Consider the following 17,330-nt stretch of genomic DNA (forward strand, 5'->3'; position numbering starts at 1 on the left):
AGTACATATAAAAATCATTGTTTCCTATAGAAAGGGGTACATTAATTGGTCGCTTTTCACTTGCCCCGACTTTATTATGGCTGTCAATGTAAATTATCTGAAGTACAGTGTGCACTAATCAAAATTGCTTTATCTGAGAATAATGACGTTTATTATTAGTTAGTTTCTACGTTGGACAGAATGAAATTGTCGCTTAACCATTAAATGTATCATCATTTAACACAATTTTGGTGTTTTGACATGTTGACTTATACTAATATAAATAAAACATTATAATAAATTTTGTTACAGATGATTAAAACTTAGAATTGCCCCGCTAGGCAAAAGCCAAAAGTATTTTGGTTATCAGCAGGGAAAAGTCTGATAAGAAAAATTATGTAATAAACAAAATAATATTTGATTGTACTGTAATCGATTAATTTTATCACATCTAAAACTATAAATAAAAATTCAGATTAAGAATTTAATTTTTTTGAAAAAAAACTTTTGGTTCTTAAAAATATTACAGTTCTAATATTTCAAAAATCAATATTATAATGTAATCTGGTAAAATTTCAGTAATAAATGCGGGTCTCTAAAATTGTTCCTGATCTCGGAATAGTAATTTTTTTTGTGAGCCGTGTAGTATTTTAAAATAACATTGTGTTTCGTTTAGTTTTTGTTTCCATCTAAATGTATATTGCTGATATTTATTTATTGAATGAAAAAAAAACAACTAATTTACTTCGTTTCCTTGCGTGTCTATTGCTACATATCGTGTTTTTATTAGTTAGTTTCTGAGAATTAATAAATAAGAATTGATATATTTTCGTGATTGTTAGTGTATTCTCAGATTTTATTACAAGATTAAAGTTCTGAGAAAATTAACTTAAAATATGCCTGTCTCAATTAAGTCCGTTATTTTAATACTTGTTAAGCAAGTAAATGTTCTTTATATCATTTAAAATAAGAGCGGGGAAAAATGTTTAAAATACCTAATTCGCGTAGAGAACAATAGCTTAAAAATTATTTTTACTGTTAAACCCATTAGCGTATCGTTTAAGAAATTTTGATCCAAGTTGGGGAAAAAATGTTCTGTTTAAGTTCGTTTCTTTGAAACTTTAAGAAATAATACCTGTAGTAAGTTACTATGTTTCCAAAATGTTTTTTTATTCCGTTGTACACATAGAAACAAGTGTTCTAAAAGTATATAAAAATAATAGAAAATCATTTAAGGTAAGAAGAGTAGAAGTCGAGTCGACGTTTTGAGTGTTTTGGTTAGTATAAAGATTATATCTCGTTGAAAGACATCAAGATACTGAATTAACTTTCATTACCACTGGAAGGATTTTTTTTAGAATTGCTTCCTTGTATTAATTTATTATGCTTCTTTTTCTGTTTTCGATAGGTTTTTTTTATATTTTCTCGTTTGAAATTTTCTCAAAGCCTTTCATACCTTTTTCTTTGTTACTTAAATCTTTAATTTTTCTCTTTATAGTCGTCCAAAAAGTAATAATTGTGCATCGCATGCGGGCAGCTTCACTCACAACATTGGGTCAAGGCCAGCCGAACTCAGTTAACGTTCTGTTAGCGCTGTATAAAGTTTCGTAACTGTTCTGCGACAAGAGAGTGATTTTGCGTGTATAAAATTTTGAAGTGTTTGTAACGGATAAAAAACTAAAAAAAACTGCCTTTTGTGAGGTACGATCTATCACTTGTTTGTTGAATGCGCAAGGTATTCGTTCTGTAGAAATTCATCGTCAAATTTCTGCCGTTTGTGGTGACAGTGCAATGAATGAAGGAAACGTAGGGAAGTGGTACGGTTTATTTAGGAACATCTGTCCATAACGAGCCAACGCTCAGGACACCCTACTATCATTACTCAACAACTGAAAGAACAGATTGACTGACACGTTAAAGATTACCGGAATTGATAAATTTCCCGTATGTTCAAGGTATCTTTTACACGAAATTGTTCTGTTCATCTAAATTAGCTTAAAATTTGTACCTGATGGATCCCAACAATGTTGACAGACAATCACAAAAACCCATATCTGCTGCTCTGCTTTTACGCTATTGTAGACAAGGCGATGAAATGCTGATCGCATTATGATTGATAATGAAACGTGGATTCCGCACTGTACACCAAAGAGTAAACGTCAATCACTTCAGCGGCATAATTCTCGATCGCCTTCAAAGTCAAAACGATTTCTAACACTTTCAAAAGGTAAAGTAATGGCCACAATTTTTTGGGTTCGTCACGAAGTCATATTGTGTGAGTTTATGCCTCGCAAATAGATAATTAATGCTGGCTTTTTTCCAGAAATTTTGATGAAACTTCGTCGCACAATTCAAAATCGCCGGCTGGTCTTTTGACTCAATGGAATGCTTTTTCTTGGTGACCGTGCACATCTACATGCCGCAAAAAGAATTGTGAACTTCTCAATGGTTTCGGACGGGATGTTTTTGGTCATCCGCCGTACAATTCAGATCTTGCTTAAAACGATTTCCACCTGTTTACAAAATTGAAGGAGTTTTTTGGCAGGAACCGCTATGAAAATGACGACGTTAATACAACTGTTCGTGAGCAGCTTAATGGACTGGCGGCAGATTTGTTTGACGACGGCATTCCGCAGCTAGTGTCACGATTTGACATGCTTGAACTTAGGAGGTGATAATGTAGAAAAATAATTTTAGAAATGTAGATTATGATGGATATATATATAATTATTATTATTATTATTATTATTATTATTATTATTAAAGTTAAAATAAATACAGTAAATTTGTAATTAAACAAAACGGTTTTTTCTTTCTGGACGATCCTCGTACTTTCCCAAAATTGAATTCAATCGCCGTTTTAGCCACTTTCTTTGATTTGATGAAGTACTTTCAGATCTCTTATTTTCTGTGAAGATAAGACGTTCATTCAAATTTTGGGTTAATCTTCTTTTTATATAGAAGTTTTAGATGATCGAGCCGATCTCAAAAAAACACCCGTTTCATGTTTTAAAGCTTGAAACGCTTACATTTAAGAGACTCAGGAACTTAATTACGGATATGTGCAAAATACTCTGCTCAAAAAAAAAAACCAATTCACTTTTCCTTCTTAGAACTTAGTGTGTGTTTGAGCTAATTAAATGTATTATTTTAAGAAAAATTCAAAGTAAGGGTACCAAAATAAAGAAAACAATTTCTTTGATGGTTGACCAAAATTAGTTGATAAAAAAGTTTTCGTTGATAAGAAAAGGTTTTTTATCAAATAAAAAAAATGAATCTTTCACTAAACGCGGTAACCAACTCAAAAATATAACAGAATAAGTTCTATATTATAGTGCATCATTACGTATTTTCTTTTACGAGACAAAAAAATTAGTCTCACATTTGTTAGGGTAATTATTAATGGGCGTCTTGCCGTTACTTTTGTGAATCACTGAATAAATAAAAATATAATATATCGGTCACGATCACTTACTTAATAGTAATAAGCAATTAATAATTATAATTATCGAATAATAATATTAATTATAGATTTGAGGAAATCCCACTACTGAAATTTCCTTGTGAGCGGGTCTTTGAGCTGATATATATGACATCATAGTGTTAAAAAAAAAATTATGTATATTTTTACGCCCATTGTTAGTTTGTTTTATGTATGTAGACCTAATGACAACTGATCATGGGTGTAGTTTCAAAAAAAAAAACCCACAAATTGTGTATTACACAGTATAAATACACCTTCTGTTGGATAAAAGGTTATATTTTGCAATTGATAAAAGTGTTAATACTCGTATGCCCTCGTGCTTGTCGGCATATTTATGTGGGCGATCATCGTTTGTTATGTACACCTCGATTAGTTCGTTATGTTTATATATGTGTTTTATAAAAGGTAGCAATATTCCACCTGCATGAATTGACAACTAAAAGAATATTCTGGTACTGTATTAGAAAAGTATTTTAACTTGTTTTTTTTTCATATGAAATTATAATTTTATTATCTTTTCTATTTCAGTACAATATTAAAAAAACGTTTCTACTATTACCGACGGTTAATAATATAACACCGAGTTATTTTATTTTATACAAAAGCCAATTGGATACCATACTATTTTTTCTTTTTCTTTTTTTTAAGTCTTCCTATCTTTTGGCAAGGGATAACTAAACAGTTGTGAATTCATTTTACGTTCACGTGGTGTTTTAAACCCGTATTTATTATATTTAAAACTACGGTGTAAGTTTATTTTATCTTCATGAATTATCATATCCTTTAAAATAGTTTGTGTAACTGAGAAAATTAATTAAAATTAGTGTTTTTTTTTTTTTTTGTTAAATTTCAGTTTATTATTTTAATCGGATTATTAATTTCGTATAATTTAATAAAAGAATTGCTATACATTTAGTAAGTACAGTTTTATTTCCATATCTTTTTAATTTAATTTTTTAACAAATGTTTTACAGTGTGGTGTGTGTGTGTGTGTGTGTGTGTGTGTGTGTGTGTGTGTGTGAAGTAATCCATTATATTTTAAACAAGCAACAAGTTTTAATCTGACTTTTTCTTTGAATAGAACGTAATTAACACTAGTTTTTATTATTATTATTATTATAATTTATTAAAGAATAAGATAATTAACATAATTATGACGTTTAAATCATTATTCCCTAGCATAAATTGCTTGTGTAATTTATTTCTTTTATGAAAAAAACATAAATCTTAAACATATATCATATATTAAAACATATATCTGTGCTGTAAAAAACATAATTTTTTGATTGAAAATTTTGCTGAATCTAATTTATTAGAACGTGCGCATTTCTTTTAATTACTAATCAGATATTTAAAATATGTATTCCAATAAAAAAATAATAAATACGTACCTGATGGAAGTCGTAAACTAGCTTTATGGATAGATCCTGCTATCGTAATGTGAACTTCAGTCATAGTTGAATCTACTTGAATCGGTAAACTTAAAATATCTTGAACTCGTTTTTTGACAGCTATCATTACCTGAAATTTATTTATTTTTTTAACATTAGCGTTGTTTGTTATAAATAATAAATTTTATGTAACACATTTGCTCTAATTACAAATAAATATGTAGTGTCTGTTTTAATTTTTATTTTTAAGTTTTAAAATACTTTTTTAGATAGTTTTTTAATAGGACTTATTTTCAAAGGGTTTTTCCATTCTTCGTAGGCGCGATGAGTTAAATTTAAAATTAGTTTTTAAAAAATACACTTCTAATTTTTTTATTATTATGTTTTTAAATCGGTAATCAAGTGTAGCTATTTACGATCGCCTCTAATATTTTAACAATGGTTTTAAAAATATGTTATTATTTACCTGTAAATTGATCGCCTGATTTATAACTTTTATAGTAATAGTTAAAATAGTTTCTTCCTGACGTTTCTATATTCGAAAATTGAATACATAAAATCATATTTTACTTAATAAGTTAACAGTTTATAGTTAGTAACGTCGTACGATGATTAACTGAATTAGAAACGTATAATTATTATTGAAATTCATTACGTAAAAAAATTCTGAAGGTATTGTACTGGTGACGTCAGATTCATAAAAACAGATTTATTTCTCCCAAAATCCCGGTTTTTCAGTCAGTTTTGCTGTGTAATACCTATGTTAGAATTATCTCTAACGAAATTAAGCATTAATATAGTTTGAAAGTAAAAAAAATATTTCTAGAAAATATAAACGTAATTGTGTTGAGAATTTTTTTTCTAATCGTAAATATATATATATATAGAGAGAGAGAGAGAGAGAGCAGGTTTTTTTTTTCATTTATACCTTATCGAAAAAAATTTTACCATTTTTAATCTTTATAGAAGTTTTAGTTTTTTTTTTCGGTTAAGATAAGGAAACTGCAGTAAGATTGAAAGTTACAGTATGTTAGTCGAAGGTAAAATGTTTAGTAGTGAATTTCAGTTAACATTGTATGGTTAAAAGCGTGTGTTTAACTGCTTTACAAAAGCCGTAAGCTGAATTAAATTATGACGATCTGTATTCTTTGGCCGACCAACCCCTAAAATGGTACCTTTAATTGAACCCCAACGGTAGAAATTCTGTGATCGTTTAGAAATCCCCTTTTAAATTAGATCATCTTCGATTAAATTTAAATCTCTGTCCTGCGATATTATAGAACAACTGGTCTGCGATAACGCTAATCACTCGCCTGAACGATGGAATTCGTTACATATTTATTTATTTTCATTTTTTTGTGATTTATTAGAACAGTAATTATACGTAAAGATAATTTCACGTATTACGCGGTGAAGAAGCGAAGCTTAATCGGAATCCCCGATAGGTTTTCTCTTTTCTGCTTTAAAATAATGCGTTAAGTACGTCGTACCCTACTTCAACTTAGAGAACTTAATTTTATTATAAGAAAAGTAAATCGTTAAATGCAGCGAGTACTTAAGAGCAAACATGTATACAAGTTCAAAAATCAGATTAGAGCTTACACGTGCACTAGAATGATTTACGCGTAAATATTTACATTTTGCATTGCTATGTTTATTTATATTGTTCCCCAAAGATGTTGAAAATATTTACTTTTAACTCTTTAAGAATTTACAGTTTTTCACAGTATTCTAACGCTTCAAATACAATCTTTATTATATTCAAATCTTTGTATTTTGCTGAAGTACTGTAATTTTTACTGTTGCAATATTTAGTTGATACACACAATTATATCGACAAACTTTAGCATTTATACATAAGAATCTTCTCCAAGATGTTCTGGGAACTTAAAGGAATGAACAAAATAAACGAAAACATTATTTTCTGCGGTTATTGCTGTTCTGGGGGTTAAATTTTGCGGGTTGTGAAGACAAGGTAAGTTACCGTAACGTTCGTGAGTTTGAATTTTGAGCACGTTTGGTTCCGGTTTCAAGATCTTAGTTTTCGCTATAATTTCTTATTTATTTATTTTTTGTCATCTTTAGTTTCTTTGCCGTGAAAACGGAAAGAGAATAAACACTATAGAACTAATTGTTTTACAGACAAATAAAAATCTGAAATAAGCAAATAAAAAACTAAATTGTGATAAAAAAATCTAAATAAATAAAAATGAATTTTAATATTTTTTTTATATATTTATGTTTAATATTTATTTTACGTTAGGTTTTTGATTATCCTTCGTATACTTCTTTGTAACATTATACGTGAAGCAGTTTGATCCAGAAAGAGGTGTAAGGCACCGATGCTGCCTATCACTAATCTTGTGTAATACGAGGCATATTCATAAAGTAAGGGCCGTCGACTTGTACCTAAATATTAGCGGATCTGAACACACTTTCACGCATGCAGGGCCATCTATCGGCTATTTACGAAGCCACTGCAGTTGTTTTGATTCAGTAGTCGTTTGCATGCCGGTGAATGCAGTTCGCACAATCGTTTTTCCCGCCACTTGTGAAGTGCGCGCTGCGATTCGATTTTTGTGTGCAAAAGGATCTTCAGCTGCTGAAATTCATCGGGAGTTGTGCCTAGCGTACCTACAGTAATGAGTGAAGGAAAGGTTAGACAATCGTGTCTAGACTTTAAAAACGACCACGCAAATGCGCATGACGTTGAGCGGGGTGGCAGGCCCAGTATTCAGACTGACGAAATCGTTGAACAAGTGAACCGAAAACTGCGATGTCATCGACGTTGACGATTAGTGCTCTGGCTAATAAAATTCCCATGTTGGACGCACCTCTATCTACACGTTTGTCACAGAAAAGCTCGGATATCACAAATTGTGTGCAAGGTAGTTATCGAAAATGCTCAACGGTGAACACAAAGAGCAAAGAGTTTTCTCACATTGCTACGGGCGACGAGACGTGGATATCCTTTACCAACGCAGAATCGAAACGACATTCGATGCAGTGGCGCCATGCAAGTTCCCCAGAACCGAAAAAGTTTAAGCAATCTACGAACTCGAGTCGAAAAACGTTGACTAACGTTTTTTTGGGACGAAAAGGGCGTCATTTTGGTTGATTTCATGGAACGTGGATCAACAATTACAGCTGACGTGTACTGCGAAACGCTCACCAAACTGAGACGTGCGATCCAAAATCGACGACGCGGGAAACCGTCGTTCGGCGTAATCCTCCTTCACGACAACGCGCGTCCTCACACCGCTGCCGTAACGAAGAAGATTTTTGTTGGAAAGTTTTTGACCACCCTACATATAGTTCTGACCTTGCACCTTGCGACTACTTTCTCTTCTTGAGTTTGAAAAAGTGGCTTGGTGGACAACGGTTTGAAAACGACGAGCAACTCAAGATGCCGTTGTCAACCGGTTCAATTCCCAGGCGGCGAACTTCTATGTAGAGGGGTTAAAGAAACTGGTGCAGCGTTACGAAAAGTGCTTAAAACTGAATGGGGATTATGTGGAAAAGTGGTGTAGATATGTAGTAAACTAAAACTAGGTAAAAACCTTTTCTCGTGGGTTAATTTTTTTAATGACCAAACGGCCCTTACTTTATGAATATATGTTTGTACGTTTGTTTTTTATACGATAAGAGTGCTTTAGAAAATGATGAAGAAATCTGTGTAGGAAAAAGGAGAGCAAATTGTATGAGGGATTTCAAAATTTGAACGTTTTATGATAAAATGAAATAAAAATGAACGTTAAGAAAACAAAATTTGTTAATGAATGTCTTTACAAAAGAAGGAACGATCGAATAAGTGAAACGACGCACAGATGCTTAAGTATGAAGTTAAAAGAAGACTACAAAAGTGAAACGAAATGAAAACTGGATATAGCTACGGATAAAAGATAAAGAATAATTTTTTTTTTCCATTTAATTGCGTAATTATCATTTATAGTAAGATGAAGTTAGTTTTAAGGAATTTCTTGTAAAACTTTATGTTTGAAGTGTATATAAAATATGGAAAGAGAGAAAAGAAGTAAAAGAAATACGGACGACATTTGAAATGCAGATTGAATGATGCCGGAGATATTAATAGAAACAAGAAGGAAACCGATGTAATGATGTAAGCTATCGAGAACAGTAGCTTAATGCGAAAAATTCAGAGAAGGAAAGCCGACATATCACGAGAGAAAAAGAGTCGATTAAATGACCAACTGGTAGAAAAATCGGTATATAAGACATAAAGAAGATAAACATGAAAGATAAGGAATTGTAGAGGATGTAAATGGAAATCGAAGATTAGCTGGGAATAAAAGAGTGGGAAGGACATGGTGCAGAAGATTTGTCTTATAGGTAGATAACAGAATGACACTCGTAATTTCTTTTGTATAATTTCGAACGATTGTATTTCTTACGTACGATTTCTTACGATATCATTTCTTACGATGATAATATTGTCTAAAATTGAAGAGTACCCGCTTTAGATTTATATTTCATTCACTTTCAGTTTTTTCTTCGCTCGCTTATTATTTTTATAACGTTTAGTATAGCTTATTAGTTTAAAAAAAAATTAAAATATGGATCTTATAATAATGAAAAATATTGTTTACCTGTTGAGGTAATTTACCATCTTCACGTAACGTTGAACTTGTAGTTAAGCCAAAAACGATATTTTCCTCTTGTTGATTTGTTACGTTATAAAATTCCCAGTAAGTATTATGGTCATCTAATTCGAAAACTTTTCCGCCCGTGTTTTGTGTAATTTCTAAATATTTACCAGGAATTTCTGCTTTATCCATCCATATTATTTGCATCTGTGTACATAAAAAACACTGTATTGTATGTAATCTTAATTAGTATTAATAATAACGTATAATTACGATAAATATAAATTATTGAAAGAGTTTATAATCTGCAAATTTTTAGTTTCAAATTGAGCAGTTGATTAATTCACTTATTTTTATCAGAATGCCCTTTCTTTTGCAATTGGCGCTTATCTTCATCGAAGAGGAAGTTGTAGGCGTTCTTAGAGGTATGTTGCTAAACAAATCGACTATTGAATTATTATTTGCAATCTAATTAAGTGTATGTACGTTAGAAAATATTGCGTATTATTTACCCCTGTTCCTACACATTGGGATAGACTCTTCTGTTTAGCAAGTAACTATAACTTTACATATTTGCTGTTATTTCTTCCCTTATTTTAATTATTATTCTACTTACTGTTAAATCATTAGAATACTATTTATTTTGAAATTAAGAATGCGCTTAAAAAGAGTAAGGTAGCTGCTTCAAATGGAAATTACGTTCCAGTTTTTTCTTTTTTTTTTTAATAACATAACTCTTTCATATTTTAAAATTGTTTTTAGCGTCTGAAATGGACATAACTTTGAGTTAAGTTGAAAGTTGTCAAAAAGATCTACTTTTCTGCAACTTAAGTTCGGTTTTTGTAGATCAGTTTCCATAATGAAGAAATTTTGTACGTTAACAGAAAAAATATTGGAGTAAAATAAGACTAACCTCAATCTTTCCATTATTATGAACCAAGTTTTCATATTTTAAAAGTCTTCGACATAGATATAACAGAGTAGAAGGTCTCCGTAGCTTAGTTTGTGCGGTAAATAGCTAATTTCTACCGAGCTTTGGTGTAGTACAGATTTATCTGATAATGTTCGAATGTGTTCAAAGAGAAAGGAAAGGAAGTATTTTGGCAGTTCACGTTTAGTTGCTAACCATTTTTTGTGCGAGAAGAAGAGAAGAGATAGGCCTGGATGATGTCTAGATTTCTTTCACTGCTACTTCTCGTTTCAGTAAACGAACACCCAGTTTTTGATCGCATATTATTTTCCGTAATTGAAATGATTTGCTTCTTTTTGCTTCCGCAGTGAATGAGCACATTGTAGCCGACCACGTGTTAAATCTGAATGTACCGGACGATACAGGGGCTTGTTTTCATTTTTAATGAACGTTACACAGTTGTGGGTGCAGCGATAACGATGAATTTCAGTCGTTACACGCGTATGATAAACGCCTTTTTTCTGCCAGAACTAAAAACTTTGAATTTGGAATAAGAAGTGTGGTTTCAGCAAGGTGGGGCTACAGCCCACGCCGCCAGACATTCCTCGAACATTCTATTGGCATTATTTCGAAGATGTACCTTGGCGTCCTCGATCTTCCAACCTCAAAATGTGCTAGTTATTTCTCTGTGGGGGGTATTTAAAGGAGCGAGTTTACGTCGACAAACACCGTTCATTGGACTAACTGAAGACGCCTACTCATAGAGAGGTTCGTAGATAGGTCAGGAGTCATTGGAACGTGTGTGGGGCACCTTCACCTTTCGACTTGAAAACTGCATTATAGAAGATGGACATCGCCTATCAGATGTGATCTTTCTCTCTAGATAACATAAATGACATTCCTTCTCACACCTATTTAAACCGATGTAATAAAGTTTGATGTAAACTCATCTGTATACTCAACTGTGTAATGTTCATTCAAAAATTATTACACTCCCCTGTGTCATTCTGTACTAGAGAGAGAATTCTCAGTTTAAATAATAATTTTATTTATTTTTTATTAAACTCGGATCTGAGTGTCTATATTGTAATTCTTAGATTAAATGGTTGCATTTTACTCCTGACTTATACAGACTCCTTAATGTAACTAATAAATATGTATTTGGCTTTTCGAATGTTGCACCGTTTAGTGTAATAACTATTATATATTTTAAAACAACATACCAAATTTCATTTTGATTTTGTCGAGCGCTTTCGGCTATTCTGCCATCTTCAAGAAGATAATTATGACTAGCATATATAAAAATATAATCTTACATAATTAAGTTTGTTAAAATTCGTCAAAAGTTAAAGTTTTAAGTCTTAAGTGACTATCTCCGTATCGTAATAGTTTCTCAATTGTTATCTACAACTGTAGAATAGTTTTTTATTCTACAACTGAGAAAACTTGAAAAACAATTACAATACGGACGTAGTCACTTAAACTTACAACTTTAACTTTCGACGAATTTTAACTAATTTAATTATGTAAGATTATAGTTTTATACATGTTAGTCATAATTATCCTCCTGAAGATGGCAGAATAGCCGAAAGCGCTCGACGAAATCAAAATGGAATTTGGTAAGCTATTTTAAAATCACATATAATAAATATGTATGTTCAGCAACCGAGTACTAAACAGAATTCCTTTTTGTAACCAAATGGTACTTTTAACATTAAATTAGTGCATAATAAATTATTTATCAGTTATTAATTATTATACTACCTGGCATCTTTTCTGTATTAATATTTGTAAAGTTGGTAAATAAATATCAGGATCGTTCGGTGGATGTGATGTAAATAAGATTATTGCGCTGTCGTATGGTATTTTATTACTGGCCTCTTGTATAGCTCTAAATACGCTAAAATTTGGCGAACATCTTTTTTTATATGTAGTTGCTTTAATGAATTCCATTACCTCTTGTATTTGTGATGTATCCAGCGTTTTTGTTGAAATGCCTATTCCTTTAAAACATAAATTAATTAATTATTAATACTTTTAATAATAATAATATTATAAGGAATTTTAAAAAATCATGGCTTCTCGTTTCTGTTTATTGTCATCCACAACCGTCCATTGAATGAAAAATGTTTGAAAAAAAATTAATAGCAAGCATTACAGAAGAGAAAAAAAACTTGATATATTGAATTATAAAAAATTATAAATTTCACAGGAAAATCCCTAGTCCATAAGAAATACAATTAACAATTCCTCTTAGTCTATCGTTATTCTCGTCTTTTCAAACAATGAATAGATGCAGTTCGGCTAAAATGTTGTGTTGCAGTATAAGTATTGTCTTGTCTTGTTTTAGTTATCTATAGGGAACACTTCAAGAGCGTTTCGTGAAGTGGGGGTGAAATTCTAAGAAGACGCTGTGATTAATTAGTCATTGTTCCTCCGTTGAAGTTAAAAAATTTCATATTGTAGTAAATGTATCAATCAGAATGAGTATTTTACAATCAGTGTATGAATACGGATACGCTACGGTTTGTCGTTCAATCTGTTTGAATTATTTTGAAGTTGCTCTATGTATATTCTAATAAAAATTAAGTGAAATCAGCTGATAAAAAATGCAACTAACCGCTTCGTTGACATCGTAACATTTAACATGTTATGATAGCTTAAATGTTTAACGTTTTTATCGAAATTTTTTTAAAACTTAAAATATTAATCTGAAAGTAAATTCTACACCAAATGTAAAAATAGTATCTAATAAAGTGAAAAAAAATAAATAGATCAGCTCTATTTATCTAGGAAACTCAGTTACCAAATACATCAAATTTGGCTTTAAAGTGAAAAAGAAATTAAAAGAATTTTACATCTAAAGTAAACTTGTGATAGGTAAAAACATTCATACTTAAGGTAACAAAAAACTCAAAAGGTTCTTTAGACTTCTCAACATGCATTTATCCCTTCTCAGCCTCATGCCGTTATTCGATTTATTGTTTTAAGATCTTTTTCAATTCATTCCACCTACCTTAATTTCATTCAGTCTTTTCTCCTTTTTTATACCGTCTTACGATCTTCTCAATATAAATCCAAATTTATGTAACAGTTTACTTTTCTATTATATCCGGGTAGAATATTTATTTATTATTTCCTTTTGTCTTATCTGATTGGTTTACCAGCCAATTTGTTTTTTTTTTTTTAATTACTTCAGTTTCCATATTTTTAGAGGTGTTATAAAATCTTCGGTGCTGTCCAAGAGAATGAAATAACGAAAGTAGGCACAACTCATTCCTTCATCGTCTGGCCAGAGTGCACAATTCCTTAATAAAGGCCACGTTGATGCACTGTTCAAGGTGGTACGTAAACTGGACTCGTTTTTTATGATTTTGACGTCACACTATTGCATTATCTTTTCGATATAAGTAGACCGCTAAAAACATTTTCGTACATAGTCTCTTTCATTATCATCCCATCATTTTATTATTGTTAATTCTTTTTTCAGGATCAACAAATATTAATTATATTTCGTTTTAGTTTGATTTATTATATTTCTGAACGTAGGAACTTCACTAGCAAACCGTTTTAAAAGATTTTTGTGTTGCTTATATCGTGTAATGCCAAAAAATAACAATGAAATTGTAAACCGTACGGTAAGAGTCATCATTTGTAAATATACGCGGATATCATTTATTCAGGGTTCAAAAACAAAATTTCTGTAGTATAAATAAAACTGTTTTTAACAAAATTATACTGATATCAAAAACGGTAAGACACTACATTTCTATTAACAAAATCTGTTATTAATTTAGAATTAAAAAAAAAAATACTGTTAAATATATGTAATAGACAATAGATATATAATAACATAAAAAACTATGTTTAAGCGTTTCATGTAATAAGCAAAAAAATAGAAAAATTTATTATAAAACTTACAGGCCCGATTTCGTTATTTAATAAATGAAATCGGGTCGGTAAGAATTTTATAAAAAATTGTTTTAGTTTTTGCTTATATGGATCGCTTAAACACTGTTCATTAGCTATTATTATATATCTATTGTCTATTACATATATTTAACATATTTTTTTTTTAAATTCTAAATTAATAACAGGTTTTGACTATAGAAATGTAGTCTTACCTTTTTTGATAACAGTATCATTTTGTTAAAAAACAGTTTTATTTATATTACAGAAATTTTTGTTTTTTGATGTCACTGCGTTTTGTTAATTACTTTAATTTTTTTTATGAATTGATTATCTTATAGATTTATTAAAATTTATTGCCTTTCTAGAACAAACAAATATATATTGTGAATTTCTAGGTCAATTTTGTTTTTTTTTTTTGTGTTTTTTTTTATGCTAGTCATGTTATTCACTTCATACCATATTTTTCCTTTTTTAATAAAACTACTTTAATGACCTTCACGAATCGAAAATCCGTGATGTAATATTGCACTTGTTACTTTGTAAGTGTAACCCTCGATTATTATCTTTTCCGTGGACACACTCTTTATATTATTGTTAAATGAACTTTTTTTTATTTCTCCATCGATTAGTTCAAATAGTTCTAATTGTAGAATAAAAATTTTACCCGTCGAATTTATTTCTGTTTTATTTAACAATTCTTTGTCGTCACATTTGCAACACTTTCCTATTTCTCGTGTTTTTTTGTTTTGCTTTATTAGTAGCTATAATCTCTTCTTGTAAACTAATATATATTTTTTTTTTTTAATTTTAATGAAGTGATGGGATTTAAAAAACTGTTTCATGTTCAGCACTTTAATTTACGTAAGAGCATTTACTATTAAAACAAGCTGTAGTATATTTTCTTTTACATTTTATTATTTCAGTACATTATCAAGTTTTTGTACGCTACCTAGTACTAGTAGTATTTCACGTACTAATGCCTAGTATTTCAACTACTGCTACCTAGCGGCGCGATTCGTAAATCCACCTTTTTGAAGAAAAGTGACATATTCGAGTCCCGCGGTTCTTCAAATGAAAGAAAAAACCTTGTCTTATAAAATTCGAGGTATTTTTTGAAAGAATTCTTTATTACAGATGTAATTGAACTGAAATATAATGTTTTCTTTGTTATTTTTTTATTTTTTCTCCATTTTTATTTCACTTTTAGGTTTCTTTTTTTTCTGTTTAGCCTCCGGGACCTAGCATTTAGATAATACTTCAAAAGATGAGTGAGGATGATATGTATGAGTGTAAGTGAAGTGTAGTCTTGTACAGTCTCAGGTTGACCATTTTCTGAGATGTGTGGTTAATTGAGACCCAACCACCAAAGAACACCGGTATCCACGATCTAGTATTCAAATCCGTGTAAAAATAACTGGCTTTACTAGGACTTCAACGCTGGAACTTTCGACATCCAAATCAGCTGATTTGGGAAGACGCGTTTACCACTAGACCAACCCGGTGGGTTATTACGTTTAGGTTAGGTCATGTTTAGAACTGTAACATAGTTCGTTGACTTCGCCGTGCCGTCTAGTTCTGTGGACTCTTACCAGCGAAGTTATAATGAAATTCTTGATTATTATAATGAAATAATAACTTAAAGTTTAGTAACCATAAATTCAACAAAATAAAAAAATAACACCCTAGTAAAACGTCTAAATCGATTTTCCTTAACAACTAAAGATTTTATTCATTCACTTCCATATTTTTGTTGTTAGTATATTTTTGCTGTATAATTAAATACTGCACAACAAAACGTAACTTTTTTTTGTATTAACCTATAATTTAATTGTATACGTTATTAATTTAGTGGTAAATTAACGTCTATAATACTACATATATATATCTAGAAAAATTCAAACTTATGCAGTGCTACCCTTTACGTCTGGAACATTTCACTTTATTAGTCCCTGTGAGACATGTATATTCTATGAGCTTTTTTCTCATTAAATAAATATTATATAAATAATGCATTTTAATATGTTACTTATACATCTGCTGTATTATATTACCCTTACCAGGGATAAGTTACAAACACTGAACCCGGAAATATTTCTGTTAAAATAAACATAAAGAAGTACTGATTTGTTTCTAAATTGTATATTTATTTTTATTTTTCTAAATAAAAAAAAAGTTATATGTTTATTCTGTAGCAGCTTTTTATTTTGTATAAAATCAACATATTTTTCTTATCTGAAAAGAATTAAATTAATTGAGATCGTTTGCAAATACTGACAGATCGGTTATCATTTTCTTTATTTAATAAATTCCTCTTGTTAATTTTAATGATTTCCGATTAATTAAAAAACAAAAAAAAAATGTAGTGACGAGTTTTAAGTAACTGTTGCTGATAAATAGGAAAACAAACACTTGTGTTTCTTTATTAGTAAGATGCGGTTGTTTTCATTAACATATTTTCTTTTATTTAGTATTAATAACATAATTTTGTAATTAAATTTAAAAATAAACTAACCTTAAACTTTTGCTTAACATTAGTTATTTTTTTTTAATTTTCTTAAGGTCACGTGATTTGTGATTGATTGACAAGGACAGAATTTATACTTCATTGAGTTATTCATATCGTCACTTGCTGTCGGTTACTAAAGTTTTCAATGTCTTTATTTTGAATTCAAGAATACCATATTTACGTATTATGTATTTTAATCTATCTATTTTTTGTGTTTTCATGCGAAATTTTTCAAAACAAAACTTACAAAACTTGTGCAATTAAACATTTTGACGTCTCCTTGAGTACAGCGTGAACTGAATTACAAATTAACGAAGAAAAAACAGCGTACAGCTTATTGTTTTTCTAGAAAAAAAAATGGTAAGCCTCAAAATTCCCTGATTGTATATGCATGTTTTTACAAACACGGTTTTATATATTTATTTTAGTATTGTTTGTAGTTCAATTAATTTATTTATTTGTTCTATTGCATAAAAATTTTTTGTATGCATTGAAAATTGATTTAAAGGGGACACATTAGCTTATATCTGTTGTTAAGAGAAAT

General features: G+C 30.1%; 2 protein-coding genes across 4 annotated transcripts in view; one reads left to right on the forward strand and one right to left on the reverse strand.

Annotated features, from left to right (window-relative positions):
• The window catches only part of LOC142325508 (triacylglycerol hydrolase DDHD2-like), a 182,505-nt gene that overhangs the window by 62,648 nt on the left and 102,527 nt on the right, over positions 1 to 17,330 (forward strand). The gene's annotated exons all lie outside the window — the stretch shown is intronic.
• LOC142325509 (uncharacterized) overlaps positions 1 to 17,330 on the reverse strand; it is a 102,231-nt gene that overhangs the window by 47,242 nt on the left and 37,659 nt on the right. For both annotated transcript variants that reach the window (XM_075367364.1, XM_075367363.1), the window contains exons 3-5: positions 12,133 to 12,371; positions 9,462 to 9,665; positions 4,855 to 4,984 (exon numbers count right to left, since the gene is read on the reverse strand). In XM_075367364.1, the coding sequence (XP_075223479.1) occupies positions 4,855 to 4,984; positions 9,462 to 9,665; positions 12,133 to 12,371 (573 nt within the window). The remainder of the gene's footprint in view (positions 1 to 4,854; positions 4,985 to 9,461; positions 9,666 to 12,132; positions 12,372 to 17,330) is intronic.

This window comes from Lycorma delicatula, chromosome 5 (genome assembly GCF_047948215.1).
Source record: "Lycorma delicatula isolate Av1 chromosome 5, ASM4794821v1, whole genome shotgun sequence".
NCBI lineage: Eukaryota > Metazoa > Arthropoda > Insecta > Hemiptera > Fulgoridae > Lycorma > Lycorma delicatula.